Genomic DNA, 13,505 nt, shown 5'->3' on the forward strand with positions numbered 1-13,505 from the left:
CTCTGTAAATTTGCCTCATTAGGCAACACTGTATTTTGCACTCAGCATTGCCAGACATTTAGTGAGCGATGTGGCAGCCCAGGCCTGAAAGCGAGAGAACCAAAGAGTAGAGTACAGCGACTATAAATTCAGCGGAAAAACTGTCTGTAACTTCATAAATCAGTGAAATCATCAGTTGGTAAATTCAAGTTATTTACCCCCAAACAGCCAAATAAATGGTAATACGCAAGAAGTGTCCAAAGCACGGACAAAAAGCGAGGTCACGAAATCGAGGAGAAGCCATTTTGCGTGGTGAGTGAAAAAATATACATATGCGTGGAATTGAGCGCCATCCCAACACCCCCGCAGTATCTTCCTTTTTGTTTTGCTACGCTCATTCGCTGTCAACGACAATAACAAAACAGCTTTTTCGAAAAGTGTGTTCAAAATGTGTTTGTTTTGGTTTAAAATACGAATGAAGTGCACTTGAAAAGGGCTGTGCATGACCGATTTCTGATTGCTGTGAAACCAGTACAATAACAGTACTGGCCGGCCGGCAAATGAAAGGGAAAGCAAAAGGAAACCGAAAACGTCATTCGTGCGTTGACTTTGAAACGCTGGAGTTGTATTATTCTCCGGAAAAAGTTCTTTCAGCCGAATTTTCGCGAGGATTGTTAGTGAAAATGATGCCCCACGATAGAAAAATACTGAGGTGACAGTCTCCAGCTTGAACTACACGAATCTAGTCGCAATTACATGATTTAAAGCAATTATTTGCCATTTATTTTTATTCCAGGCAACATACACGCCAGAACCAAAATACGAATCCTCGGCGCCCCAGGTTCAGCAACAATAACTACCACACAAAGATGCGCAGCAACTCTAAGGCGGACCCCATCTCGCTGACCTTCCACGACTGCTGCCTGCGGATGTCCGACGTTCAGCTGCTCCACGGACCCCACTGGCTGAACGACCAGATCCTGAGCTTCTACTACGAGTACCTGGCGCACATGAAGTACAAGACGAATTCGGATCTGCACTTCATCGCGCCGGAGATTACACAGTGCATGAAGTACATGGGTGACCAGGAGCTAAAGCAGCTCCTCGACCAGAGCAATACCACTGGCAAGCCCTTCATCTTCTTTGCGCTGAATGACAACGAGAGCACCGATGCTGGTGGCACCCACTGGTCACTGTTGGTCTTCTCGCGGCCGGAGAAGACATTCTATCACTTTGATTCGTACGGGAACAACAATACGGGCAACTCCTTGGAGTTGATGAACAAGATCAAGGAGCTGTTGGGCGCCCGAATGGCCAAATTCCGGCCAATGCGCTGCCTGCAGCAGGCCAACGGCTACGATTGCGGAATCCACGTCATCTGCATGACCGATCACATAGCCGATTACCTGAACAGGTACGAGGTAATCGACGGACTGCCCTCGCTGCACATCGACACCGTGAAGGCGAAGCGCACGGAGCTGCTGAAACTCATCCTGTCGCTGGGCGGCAAGGGATAGAGCCTGGCGGGGATCGGCGCGGATTTCCGCCCACAGCTGACTAGTTTTTATGTGACCAAATTACGAATGTAACTCTGCCGGAAGAAGAGAGGGCCATCGGAATACACATGTGAATACGATATCCATGATATTGCTAGTTTTAGTTGGTTAAGTTTTCCTTCTCGAATGAGAATGTTTATTTGGACATAAGTGTCAGGCAGTAAAAAAACAAAAGCAAACAAAAAACAATGGAGGCAGTGCGTCGGCATATCGTTTATGGTCTTTCAAAGAATGATTTTTATACCCACGAAGCGCGTTGGCTTCCAATTCAGCATTCTGATTTCCCGATTTGTTTTGTCAAGAGGCGCCTGTCGTCCGTGAAATCAGAAATTGCAAAACAAACAAAGCAACTTTGGTTGCAATTATTTATTATAAATGCAAAACGGGAACGGATCCGCACGGATCTTTGATTAGATTACGTTTAAAAACACATACAAAATAGATAAATCCACATCGAAAATTGATATTACAATGAGGCACTGCAGTACACAAGGAATACCTTTCATCGCCAGGCGAATGCTCGGGTGGGTGGGGAGTTAGTATTGGGTGGGTTCACCTGACCACTACTATCTAAAAGCTAGCTAAACTGCATACTTGCAGGTATGCAACTAGTTGAGACTGGTCCTAGAGCCGAACTTCGGGCTTGGCCCATCCGCCAAAGGCTCGCTCCAATTCCTCGGCTACGGCCAAGCACAGACGATCCTGGTTGAAGTTGGCGATGATCTGGACGCCCAGCGGTAGACCCTCGCTGCCCAGTTTGCCCAGCGGCACAGCGGTGGCCGGGAAGCCCAGCACATTGACAATACCAGTGTAGGCAAAGTTAATGGGTCGCGTAATGGGCTCATTGTGATATGGAGCCACCGTCGGATGCGTGGGGTAGATGAGCACTCCGTTATCGTTCAGCATGCTTTGCAACTCTGCTCTCAGCTCATTTCGCTTGCGCACCAGGTGATCGTACTTGGGGGATCCATGCTTGCACTGTGCACTATCCATGATAGCTGTTGAAAGACCAATGAATGTGTGCTTGGAAGCACCGAAGAACCATTTAAAGAGCTCCAGGTACGTATTGATGTCATGATTCAGGTTGCCCAGCTGGTACGCGAATCCATGGCCACTGTCGTCGCGCATGTTTGCGAACCAGATGGCCGCCGACTGACGGAAGTGGGGCAGCTGGATGCGTTCTACCTTTTGATTGCCGAACTTTTCCCTCAAGTGCTGCGCCACGCGGTTCATGGCCTACAATAAGAAGGAGAATAATTGACAGGATTTAAATAGTGGGCAAACTAATTTACTTTACCTCTCTCAAGTCAGGATCAACGGCGGAAATTAAGCGGCCGCCGCCATCGGACTCCTGGTAGAAGAACTTAATTTTGGTTAGGTCGACATTCTCGTCCAGATTAAGCAGGGCAGCCTTCTCGCCCGCCATAATCCTTAACATGGGTCGCAGGTCCTCGGCAAATCGAGACATGGGTCCCAGGCCGAGGAAGGAGTTCTGCTCTGCACTGAAGGGCGCTGGGAACTGGCCCACATTCGAGACGACCAGCTTGCTGGGCTTGTGGCCAAAGATGCCATTGAAAAAGGCTGGCATGCGAATGGAGCCGCCAATGTCGGAGCCCAGGCCAAAGGCGGAGGCAGCCGCCGACTGTATACAGCCCTCTCCACCGCTGGAGCCGCCGACAATACGATTGGTATCGTAGGCATTCCTTGTCCTGCCGTGCACCGTATTGTTGCTCTCCCACCACATGCACACTTCGGAAACATTTGTGAGGGCGATGGGAATGGCTCCTGCCTTGCGCATCAAAGCCATGGCGTCCGCATCCCGCGCAGCACGCACATCCCGACGTTCGAAAAGTCCAGCTGTGTGAAGCATGCCTAAATTCAAATAAATGGTTGAGCAATAGCAATGGTACTCGTTACAAGAAGCATATGAGAGCTACGCACCCTTGACGGATATGCAATCCTTGGTGGTGATGGGCACGCCCAGGAAGGGCTTCTGCTTTGCCAACTCCTCTGTGCTGTATTGACCAGACTTGACCAGGGCATCAGCTTCGGCTGCTTCCTTGAGAGCCTGATCATAACGCTCATCCACGACACAGTTTAAAATGGGGTTCACCTCCTTGATGCGTCGGATAAAAGACTCCAGGACCTGAACGCTGCTTAGCTACTCAAAATGAGAGTGTGTTAGGTGTTTTATAGAACGTATGTTCTACTGCATGCACTCACCTCCTGGCTGCGGATTTTCCTCGCCAACGATGTGGCTGACTCCAACAGAATGGCATCTGTGATCGGGGGAACACTCTCGCCCTTTTGGCCATAGATTAGCCGGAAAACGAATCGAATGCAGGCCTGCAGAATGCCGAAAATGTAACCACCAATGGCCTGAGCCACTGATGCGGTTTGGGCCATTTCGTGGGATCTAAGGAATGTACGCCTGAAGGAGCTCAACTACTTGGAATCAGAATTGGAACTGTGGGTGTGGGTAGCTGTGCACTTTGCTCTGGCCCATGTGTTACTGCTCTGGAATGTTAAAACGAGAACAAAAATTAAAACATGCATTAAAAATTCTAAATGTACTTAAAAGAATACTTGAGAGGCATTAAGTAAATGTAAATCGGTTCATCAGCAATCAGCGATTTACTCATGTACTCATACTACAAATTCTCATAATATAGCATATTATGTAGCATTATTTATCTACTAATAACAATTGATTTTGGTGCCACTTTAGAAACATGTATTAATAAAATAAAAATAGTACTCCTAGTTGTAGTGCATTCTACACATCTGAGGGCAATCGATTTACTGGTGTCTGTGCCGTGCCTACACATAATTTAATAGCCCGGCAATTAATTGGGTTGTCCCATCCCAGATAGACCGAGTCCACACCTGGGTCTGACTCATGGATGGACGGACGGACTCATAAAATCAGCGCCGAAATATGGAAAATTCGAACCGGAGAAATTGGTTCCAAAGTGCATACATATGAGTAGGAAACCGCAATCATTTCCATTGGATCAGAACAAACAAAGGCACTTGAAAGTGCGCTAAATGTCGGCAAATAAAAACTTAATATGTATTGGGGAAATGTGTCTTGCTCCATGCGAGGAAAACCTAATACTTCGCTATTCTGGAAAAGGCTGTTTAAACAAACGACTTTACTGTTCGAGTCGTAAACATTTCGCTGTTTACAGCAACGAACAATGGAAACTTTTTAAGGCAACGAACACATAGATATGTGGTTAATATATCGAGCTGGAATAGGGATAGCAGTGTTCAAGGGCCATATGCTCGGCCAGAATCGGGATTTACTTCATTATCTTATCAAGCTTCTGCCTCAGACAGCTAATTCGCTTAACTACGAGCAGATAATGGCACAAAGAAACTCCATCTGACCATGGAGAGTGAATAGCCCAAAAGCCGATCCCCACCAGCTTACTGGGTCGTTAACTACATTTATACCAGTACTCGCAATGGATGAACAGAAAAAACCAACTGATAAGCAGATTGAGTCACAGGTCGCAGCTGTTTGTTCATGCCAGTCGTTTGCACCAAAATGAGCAACCATTGAACTACTTGTACACAGTTTTGCACAATCCGAAAAGAGCTTCGTGAATGATTAGTGAAACTCAAAGTTCCCACTGCTTATCGCTTATTTAAATATTACTAATAATAATATGTTGTTGGACTTGATCATTCTATTAAGAGTTTGTGCAGTCTGCTAATTGAACTCCCAGACATTCGAATGCAGAGAGTGCATTGTAATCAAGTTCGCACTTTCAAATTGCGGGTGGGGTGAATACTCGAGGGGAGGGTGACAATTTGTCTGCCCGTAACTTTGATTAACAAACGAATAATTGGGTAAAATTGTTGAAAGCATGCTATATGATGTTCGCTCTGTTTAATGAATTGGATTTAAATTACTTTTTAGGTCTGAAGTGTAAGATATAGCGGAACAGAGTTTTTATAACTTTTATAGGTTACAAAGAAAAACTAAATTTTAGTTTTTGTTAATCATATAAAAGCCTTAAACACTTAAAGGTTTTCAATTTTCTTGATTTCCCTCTTGATATATAATACAATTTGATAGCTGTTAAAATCTATTAAAAAAGAGTTTTAATTTTCAATGATGTACCGCTTTTATAAGGCATTAACATTTTGCAACTGCTTATTTCCAAGAAATCTAATGAAAAGCATTTGCTTGGTTCAATATAAATCTTTTTTTCGCTTCAGTCGGTCGAAGTTCAATGGGTGGAGATGCGGGACGATAATGGACCTCTAATCGGTCGCTTAAGTGGGCAATCCGATAAGATTAGCCATAAATAATAGTTTACTTGTTGCTCAGCTTGCTTTTGGCTCAGTGGCCAAAAATTCAATTGCAAATTACTTGCTTCTCAGAGCAATGTCCAATTGGAATTTCAGTCCCCGTTGCATGACAATTCTAATTAGAAAAGAGACGGCGGGCCATTGATTTCCAACTGGATAGTGCGATATTCAACCATACTCAACATATGCATTGGTGTGCATGTGTACGCAAAAGGTGGAAAAGCGAAGGTGGCAACCGGCGAAACGGGCGGTGGGTGGGGGAGGTGACGGGGCGAGGGAATTCCCAGGGCGTGCGCCAGTGACATCATTTCGCTATTTCCATTTTCATTTCCAGCATATGCTCTGTTTGCACTACAAACTCATCAAGTGTCATTTGTTACTATGTGAGTACAATGTGCACATGTATGTGTGTTTGTAATGTTTGTTTGCTTCAAAAGGAAACAAGCAAAAACAGAATCAGCAAACAACACAACCCAAGCGATGACGTCACGAGGGAGCCTTTTTTATGTTTTTAAGTTTTTTAAGGATACAAGGATGGCCAGAAGTCGCACATTGTCCAAGTCTTAATTGCAAATAACAAAATAACCGGTTAGGGTGTATTCACAATTACACAGCAACACTTTGCTGCGGCACGTAAACAAAACGATATGAAGCCCGAGATAAGCAGATATACACACACCGAGCAGAGTCTAGTTCTCCATCACAATGCCAAACAATCACTAGTATTTACCCGCTAAGCACAAAGTCAAGTCCGATCAGATGGGCGATTTTTTTAAACCGACAAGCCTAGAGTAACCGTACCACAATGCTGGGAAAAAACATAAAAGACTGCGGCCAAATTATCGATAACAAATGTGGCATAATTAAAACGCATCATTTATGTTTAATAAAGAAGAGATTAAATAAAAATTCAAAATAAAAATATGGCATCATTAAGAAATATACTTAACTTTTTTTAACCTAATAAAAGTATGTGAATAATATAAATATACAAAAATTTAAGGGATTGAATAATATAAATATACAACAATTTTAGGAATAGAAGTTCTTTTTCTTGAAATCAGCGCGTGAGTTTAAGTATTTATTTAGCTATTTTGGCACATTAATTAATAAGAGATTGATGCGGAATATTGGCCGTTGATGCAGATGCGTCGCCAGGTGGAGATATAGTATTTAAATTGGTTAAGTATTTTTAGACCCTTTTGCAGGAGACCCTCACTTAAGAAGTGTGGCAACGCCAGCCCATATTCGAGTTTGACGCTTTCAAAAATGACATCGTAAAACATTTTTTGCCTGATAGAGAAGTGAAAAAGAACTAAAAGTCGGGTCTCATTAGTCTAAGAAAATGAGTATTAAACAGACTCTGGCCCTACAGCTGGCGGAGGCGCAGCTAACCAAGCTGACTAGCGATTCGGAGGAGATTCGTTTGCGCGCGCTCGACCAGGTTGAGACGAGGTTCATCCGGTGCCTGCAACTGGGCGAACCCATTCAGTTCAAGCCGGTGCTCCTGCTGAAGCAGCTCATCCGCTGGTTCGGGTACACACCACCACTGGTCCCCGATCGTGTGCTGGCCATGATTATGGAATTGCTTCGATCCGAGTACGCCGAGGCGGTGACTCGCAAGATTCCCTACGAGCGCCTAAAGACCGAGCTGGAGAAGGTGCGCCGCGTGCTACGCAATCTGGAGTCCAGGCGGATTTCCGAATTGCTGGACGATCTGAGCCTGCTGCTCCTCGAGAAGTACAAAATAGACCTGGTGACGCCGAGCGCCTCCAGCCTTAGTTCAATTGACATCACCAGTCAGGAAACTGATTCCGCAACCATCAGTTTGAACCAGATGTACGCCAATCTCAAATCGAAGGATTACGAGCCCGCATGGTCGCGTCCGGGCTCGGACGATGTGGCCAGCATGAAGAGCATGATCGATTTGCCACGAAATGGCGACACCAATGCTCTTGAGATGCACGAGCAGCTCACCCATCTGATCATCCGGATGGGCGACTACCCAGCTGAGTACTTTCTGCAGCCGCCGTTCGTATTCTTGCACCTGGTTCAGTTGCAAATGATAAAAGACGGCAGCTTGCTACAGGTGAACCGCGCACTAATTACCTGGTTGAGGCAGCTCCAGCAACGCATCTTGCTGCGCCGAAATACTCTAAGCTATGCCGCCAGCTTTGATCCTCATACGCGCTCTAAGCAACTGAAGGTAGGGAGCGCCTTGGAAATCCTGCTGGACAATTGCACCACTCTGATTAACCCGATACTGCTCAGCTGTACAAGCGATAACTGGCACATTATGGAACTGACAGTGGAAGTTGTCCGGACCTATGATGTTCTCAGCTCAAAAGTATCTTCCATGTGCATTACGCGCATCGGGAACATCGTTAAGAAGCTGCTGGCGCACTGTGACAGTGTTAAAGGTAGCAACATGACCCAGCTGCTGGACTCGCTGAGGATTCCCCGCCTGCAATCGCTGATCTTTAACGGCCTGCTGCACGATACGGTGGCCTTAAATATTACTTATGACCCACACCTGGACCGACGGCACGCCAAATCCCTCATCCAACCCATTGTTTTGGACAGCGCTTATCTGTCTTGCATGCCCGAGCGCATGAAGTCGCTAAGCAGTCTAATTTCCTCTTTGTCTTCTGAACCATCAGCGGACGAGCAGCAGTTGATTAAGCTGAAGCGGGCCTACAGCGTGGCCATAAACCAATTCCATCAGAATACGAAAGCGACTGGATCGCTGCTAATCCAGAAGCACAGACAGGTGTGTCTTGTGATCACCCAACTGGGCAGTGAGACATTGGTAAAGCAGCTCTTCAATGCTATTGTAGAGTGCACTGCCTTCTACGCGGACAATGCGAAGTTAAGGAACGATGCGGAGGTGCTACTTTACACTCTCATTGATTTGCCTGATCTCAAGCTTCGTGCATTGGTATACCGTTTAATGCTACGATCCGGCGTGGCCCACTTTCATGCCCTTATGAACAAGACAGTCTATATGACGGGCTGCAGCAATATGGATCTGGCCCGCCAGCACATCTTAGGCGTGCCACTCAACGTCCAGCTGTTACGCAGGGTTATACTTCAGAGTTGGGAGGAAAATGCTTCGGAACAAATCAGGCAGTGGTGCATCGACTTTTTGGCAATGCTTATCAAACTAAACTCTATGCTAGCTGTGCAGGACTTCATAACCGTTTTCCAGGTGATTCTCCCCGTGCTGCCCCTGCTGATCTGCAGGTCGGTTACCCACAAGCAATTGCACAACGTCATATGGCATATGTTTGAGCCAGACACCAGCCCATTGGATCCTCCATTGATGCTGCGCGGTTACGTTTACTTCATGTTTCACCCGTTTATCGAGATTAGGAGCGAGGCCACCACTAGAATCGCTTATGTGCTGCAATGTCAGGACTACACGAACATATATAAGCCCACCGCCCGCGATGTTTCGATTGAGCACCTAGTCAACGATCTGTGCCTGATTCAGCCGCCAGTCAGTTATAAAAGCATTTTCATCGAATGCTCTGATGAACAGTTTCAGGGACAGCGCAGCTTGGATGCCCTGATCCGATTGCTCCAGGCCAAGGACATAAAGCCGAATATACGAAAGTCAACAATGACTCAATTAAATGTCTTGCTCCAGAACTGGAGAGCTTGTGAAGACTTTTCCACAAAGGATGATGGATATGCACTGATTTTAGAGACGCTGCACAACGCCTTGAAGAAAGACAGCGGCAGTAATCCTATAGACATTCTGCTGCCCACCGTGAGTATCCTGATGAAGCTTCTGTTCCATAACGCCGGCTTCCGAAAAAAAGTCGCGAACACTTTTGAAGTATACGTGTGCCTGCTGAGGGCCTTATTCACGCTCCCCCACGAGGCACAGTTGCGCCAGGATGTCAGTCTATGCCTGTTCCAAATGCTATTCCACAATTGTATCACCTCCACTAAGGAGAAACTGGTGCTGGATGTGGATTTAAGCTCGATGATTTTGCCTGTAACCTATGAAGTGGAAGCCAAAGTCATTCCAACTGCAGCTACGGTAGGATTGGCCTTGCAGCAAAAGCTGGAGGACACTCATTTCGGGGGAGACAAGGTAAGAGCTGCACAGCATTGGCGACTGTATGCGGCCCATCGCGTTTGCCCGGCCCCATCCAGAATTACTTTATCGGCTGTGCAAGCTGTGGACATTAGGGAGTCTCTTAAGATTAAAATGCCTGATTTGGCATTAGTAAGGACCTCCAACTTGGACGACCAGCTAGAGTACCAGCTTATTTTAGCCGAGAATTGCAGCAATCACGAGGACCTGCAACAAATCATCTCCCTCATTCAGCTATTTCTCGTGCTTCTGAGAAACTCAATAAGTCAGGCGGTGGCTGATAACTTGTGGAAGGTAATCCATAAGTATATGCGCTTAGTACCAGGTAACGAAGCGGATGGCGAGCTTTACAAGTCCCTGCTGGATCTGTGCATAACATGCATTCGCTTCTGCCAGCCGCAAGTTATGTCGGGACTGAGCTACGCTCTGGAAACAGATCATCATCACAGCTTCCACTTACTCCTGCATGATCGCCTTATTCCGCTTGATAAGTTGTACCTGATCAGCCAGTGCCTGATGCACCTTCTCGTCAACGACGCCAGTGATGTCCCTATGAACTGGTATGGTAAGTTCTTTATGCAGCTGAGTGCCTTGGCCAAGACGCACTTTGAATTGCGGCAACTGCAGCACGTGCGCTGCATGCTTCGCATCCTGCAGTTCTTAAGCGAGCGGGATCTGAAACTTAGTGATGTTCAGTTGACGGTGAGTAGCGGATTTTCATCATCATCGTCATTAAATATTGATATCTGACCCTGAATTTTTGACCGCAGAACTACTCTCATCATTTCATCCAGTTGTCCAGCAATTTGCGGACCTCAACGCAAACCGGGGCAGAGTGGCAGCGGGACTGCCTGTACATTATCTGTCAACTCCAGATGCATCTACAATATCAGCAACCGAAGGCCACCATCAGGGCCAGTATCACGAACCAATCGGGAGCTTCATATAAGGTATTGTCTTATTTCTTAACACTGTGCGGGCACTGCGACAGTGAAGTGCGTGCATTGTCCTGGGTATCGATGGCCAATTGGATTACCAGCTGTGGCTCGGAGGTAGTACATATTCTGCCTCGCCTGGATTTCCTTCCTGGCGGACTGCCAGCTTGCTGTTTAACCACATTGATGGACATCCACGAACTGATGTTGGTCAGGGAGCTGGCCGGACGAGTATTTGTCATGTTGATGCCGATCATTGGTGCTGAATGTAGCTTCGAATTGTTGCGGAATCATGACTTCCTAAATACGGCCTACAACTCGCTGAAATCAATTCACGATACTCCTTGGATGTTCGAGGAGCAAGTTCGTGAGCGGAATTCGTGTGAAGTAATTAGCTGCTATGTTGCCATATGCACTAAGATGGTGGCCCTTAACCCGGAGTGGTGTGCCACGTTGTGCGGGCACAGCTTTATGACTGGTCTCAGTGATGTGTTGAAAACACTCCAGTCGCAGGTGCCCTGTTCGATACCCCTTGTGGAACTGTGTGCATCACAAATTTGTGAGTTGTACTCGGTGTGCTACAGTGATAACTTTGAGTTCCTTCAGAGGACCATCTGTCGGGACAACGTGTTTATGCAGAATTATCTAACGCTGATCAACGATGTGCTGAATTTGGAATGTCCCGAGTATATGGTGATTCCACTATTTAAGATGTTTTTGATATTCTGTACGGACTCGAATGCGAACTCATTTCTTATTGACCAGATAAAAAATAAGCCATCCCTGTTCATGGATTTCTTCCTGTTTGGACTGCACGTGATACTGGTAAATTCGTCATTTCAGCGCTTCACACTCGCGACTTTAGCGCTTGTGTTCATCAAAGCGCAAAATGCTGCGGATGAGAAAAGCATGCTAAGGGAGTTGGAGAAATACGAATTGCCATACAATGATGTACCCACTGATGAAGACGATTTTGGGGTGAAAGGCAAACAAGAATTCGTTTCCAACAAGAAGCAAATTGTATCGCCATACATGCAGGATGACTCGGATGGTGATGATAAGCAGAGCGAAAACCATGCGCCCAAGAATATTAATGCGGCTATCCTAATCTACCATCGCTTGGATCAGCTCTTTGACCGTTATTATCTATCCAAGAGCTTTAACTTTTTGGAAACTCCTGTAGTAGGTCAGGTGCAGGTTTGTGAAGCACTCGGTGGATTGCTCAAGGTCTCACCCTGGGCCTTGAAAGCATCCGGAGAACTGAAGCTACTGGACCGCGTGGTTCACATTCTGGACAATTTTCTCAATGACGAAAAAATCGGAAATGCCGCTGTCTATGTAAAGCGAGTAGGAGCTCACAAGGCGCAAAGTATCCTAAGCAATCTCTTGGTACTGATTAACATGTTATCCCACTGGCATAGTTCGCCTAATTCTGTGATCACCCAGACCAGTATGGCTACTAAGATCGTAAGAATCATCATCCGCATTTGGCCTTGGTTATCGCACTCGCAGCACTTAAAGAAGATTACCGTCCAGCTGATTATGTTCCTTACGGAGCACTCCTTCGAAATGTGTAAACAGATATCGCTGCTTCAATCAGGACATGCCCAATCCTTGCTACATCTAATGGCTCGCGTCGCTGACTTCGAAACCACCAAGAAGGAGAACCCAAACAAAGAGCCGTCTCTGAATATGGTGCCCGCTTTAAGAGTAATGGCAAACTGCTGTTCTTGCGCCGAGGGTCGACTGAGTTTGTCCAAAATGAATTTGCTGGATATGTTCGACACAATCCTTCCTGCAAGTCAACCTTGCCCGCATGCCACCAAAGTGCGACCACCTGTATTGATTGCATGGCTCGGATTCTGGGAGGTATTTTCCCGGTACGACGTAGGAAGCAAGGCTTGCCATCTTCAATCCCTTATAAAGACCATTCGGCGTACTCCGCCATTGAAGCAAAAGCGGATCCTGTGCCTTCGTATACTTCGCAACATGTGCTTCTTCAATGGCAACCGACCCCAACTCGTGGAGCTGGCTGACTTTATAAACCTGCTTCGTGATATTTTGGAACAGAAAGTCCAAAAAGAAGCCGGATTCGATGAGCAAGTATTGAATTCCTTCGAAGAGCACCGCCTAGCTGTCCTCATGCTGTGGAAACTCTTCGGCTTCGGCGCCAAATATAGGGGCATGCTGCGCGGCACCAAGCTCTTTAAACTGCTGATTGGCCTCCGAGTGGAGCTGTCGGTGGTTTACTCGCAGAAAAAGCATAAATATACAGACGTTCCCTACGTGAACGATCTCGCCGAATTGCTGGAAAAGCTGATGGAGTCGATGCGACAATAATCGCGGACCATGGACTTACACTGATCAAGTACAAATTGATAGGATAGAAATTGATGGATAACAGAAACGGGTTTTTTATAATATGTAACTTTTGTAATGGACGTTTAACTAGACTGTGAAACGAGAAATGTAACTTTTTTATGTCAGCATGTACTACCGTTCAATTTTGTTGTAAGAAGCCAAGATTTTTAAGTTTGCACCATGTCCTTAAATAATGAATATAAACATCTGAACCAATACTGATTACTCTGTCATTGAACTACTCTA

General features: G+C 46.1%; 3 protein-coding genes across 4 annotated transcripts; 2 read left to right on the top strand and 1 right to left on the bottom strand.

The window, feature by feature from the left end:
- The first annotated feature begins 25 nt into the window (after positions 1–25).
- Positions 26–1,624, top strand: LOC6546833 (sentrin-specific protease 8). The gene is made up of 3 exons (XM_015156115.2): positions 26–142; positions 208–291; positions 776–1,624. Exon 3 carries the CDS (start codon positions 849–851, stop codon positions 1,494–1,496), a length of 648 nt encoding a protein of 215 aa, XP_015011601.1. The 5' UTR covers positions 26–142; positions 208–291; positions 776–848; the 3' UTR covers positions 1,497–1,624.
- Positions 1,625–1,886: 262 nt separating this feature from the next.
- LOC6546832 (fatty-acid amide hydrolase 2-A) lies at positions 1,887–6,682 on the bottom strand. Of its 2 annotated transcripts, none has more exons than XM_001975903.3 (5): positions 6,589–6,682; positions 3,759–4,052; positions 3,477–3,696; positions 2,833–3,407; positions 1,887–2,771 (listed from the first exon to the last, which is right to left on the bottom strand). In XM_001975903.3, the coding sequence occupies exons 2-5, from the start codon at positions 3,939–3,941 to the stop codon at positions 2,160–2,162; spliced, it is 1,590 nt and encodes a 529-aa protein (XP_001975939.1). In that variant the 5' UTR covers positions 3,942–4,052; positions 6,589–6,682; the 3' UTR covers positions 1,887–2,159. The 2 variants fall into 2 exon arrangements, with proteins under 2 accessions (XP_001975939.1, XP_026836309.1); XM_026980508.1 differs by having other exon boundaries at positions 6,536–6,676.
- Positions 6,683–7,071: 389 nt separating this feature from the next.
- On the top strand, positions 7,072–13,477 carry LOC6546831. The gene is made up of 2 exons (XM_001975902.3): positions 7,072–10,665; positions 10,734–13,477. Exons 1-2 carry the CDS (start codon positions 7,204–7,206, stop codon positions 13,236–13,238), a joined length of 5,967 nt encoding a protein of 1,988 aa, XP_001975938.1. The 5' UTR covers positions 7,072–7,203; the 3' UTR covers positions 13,239–13,477.
- Positions 13,478–13,505: the final 28 nt, after the last annotated feature.

This window comes from Drosophila erecta, unplaced genomic scaffold (genome assembly GCF_003286155.1).
Source record: "Drosophila erecta strain 14021-0224.00,06,07 unplaced genomic scaffold, DereRS2 tig00000092-arrow-pilon, whole genome shotgun sequence".
Lineage (NCBI taxonomy): Eukaryota > Metazoa > Arthropoda > Insecta > Diptera > Drosophilidae > Drosophila > Drosophila erecta.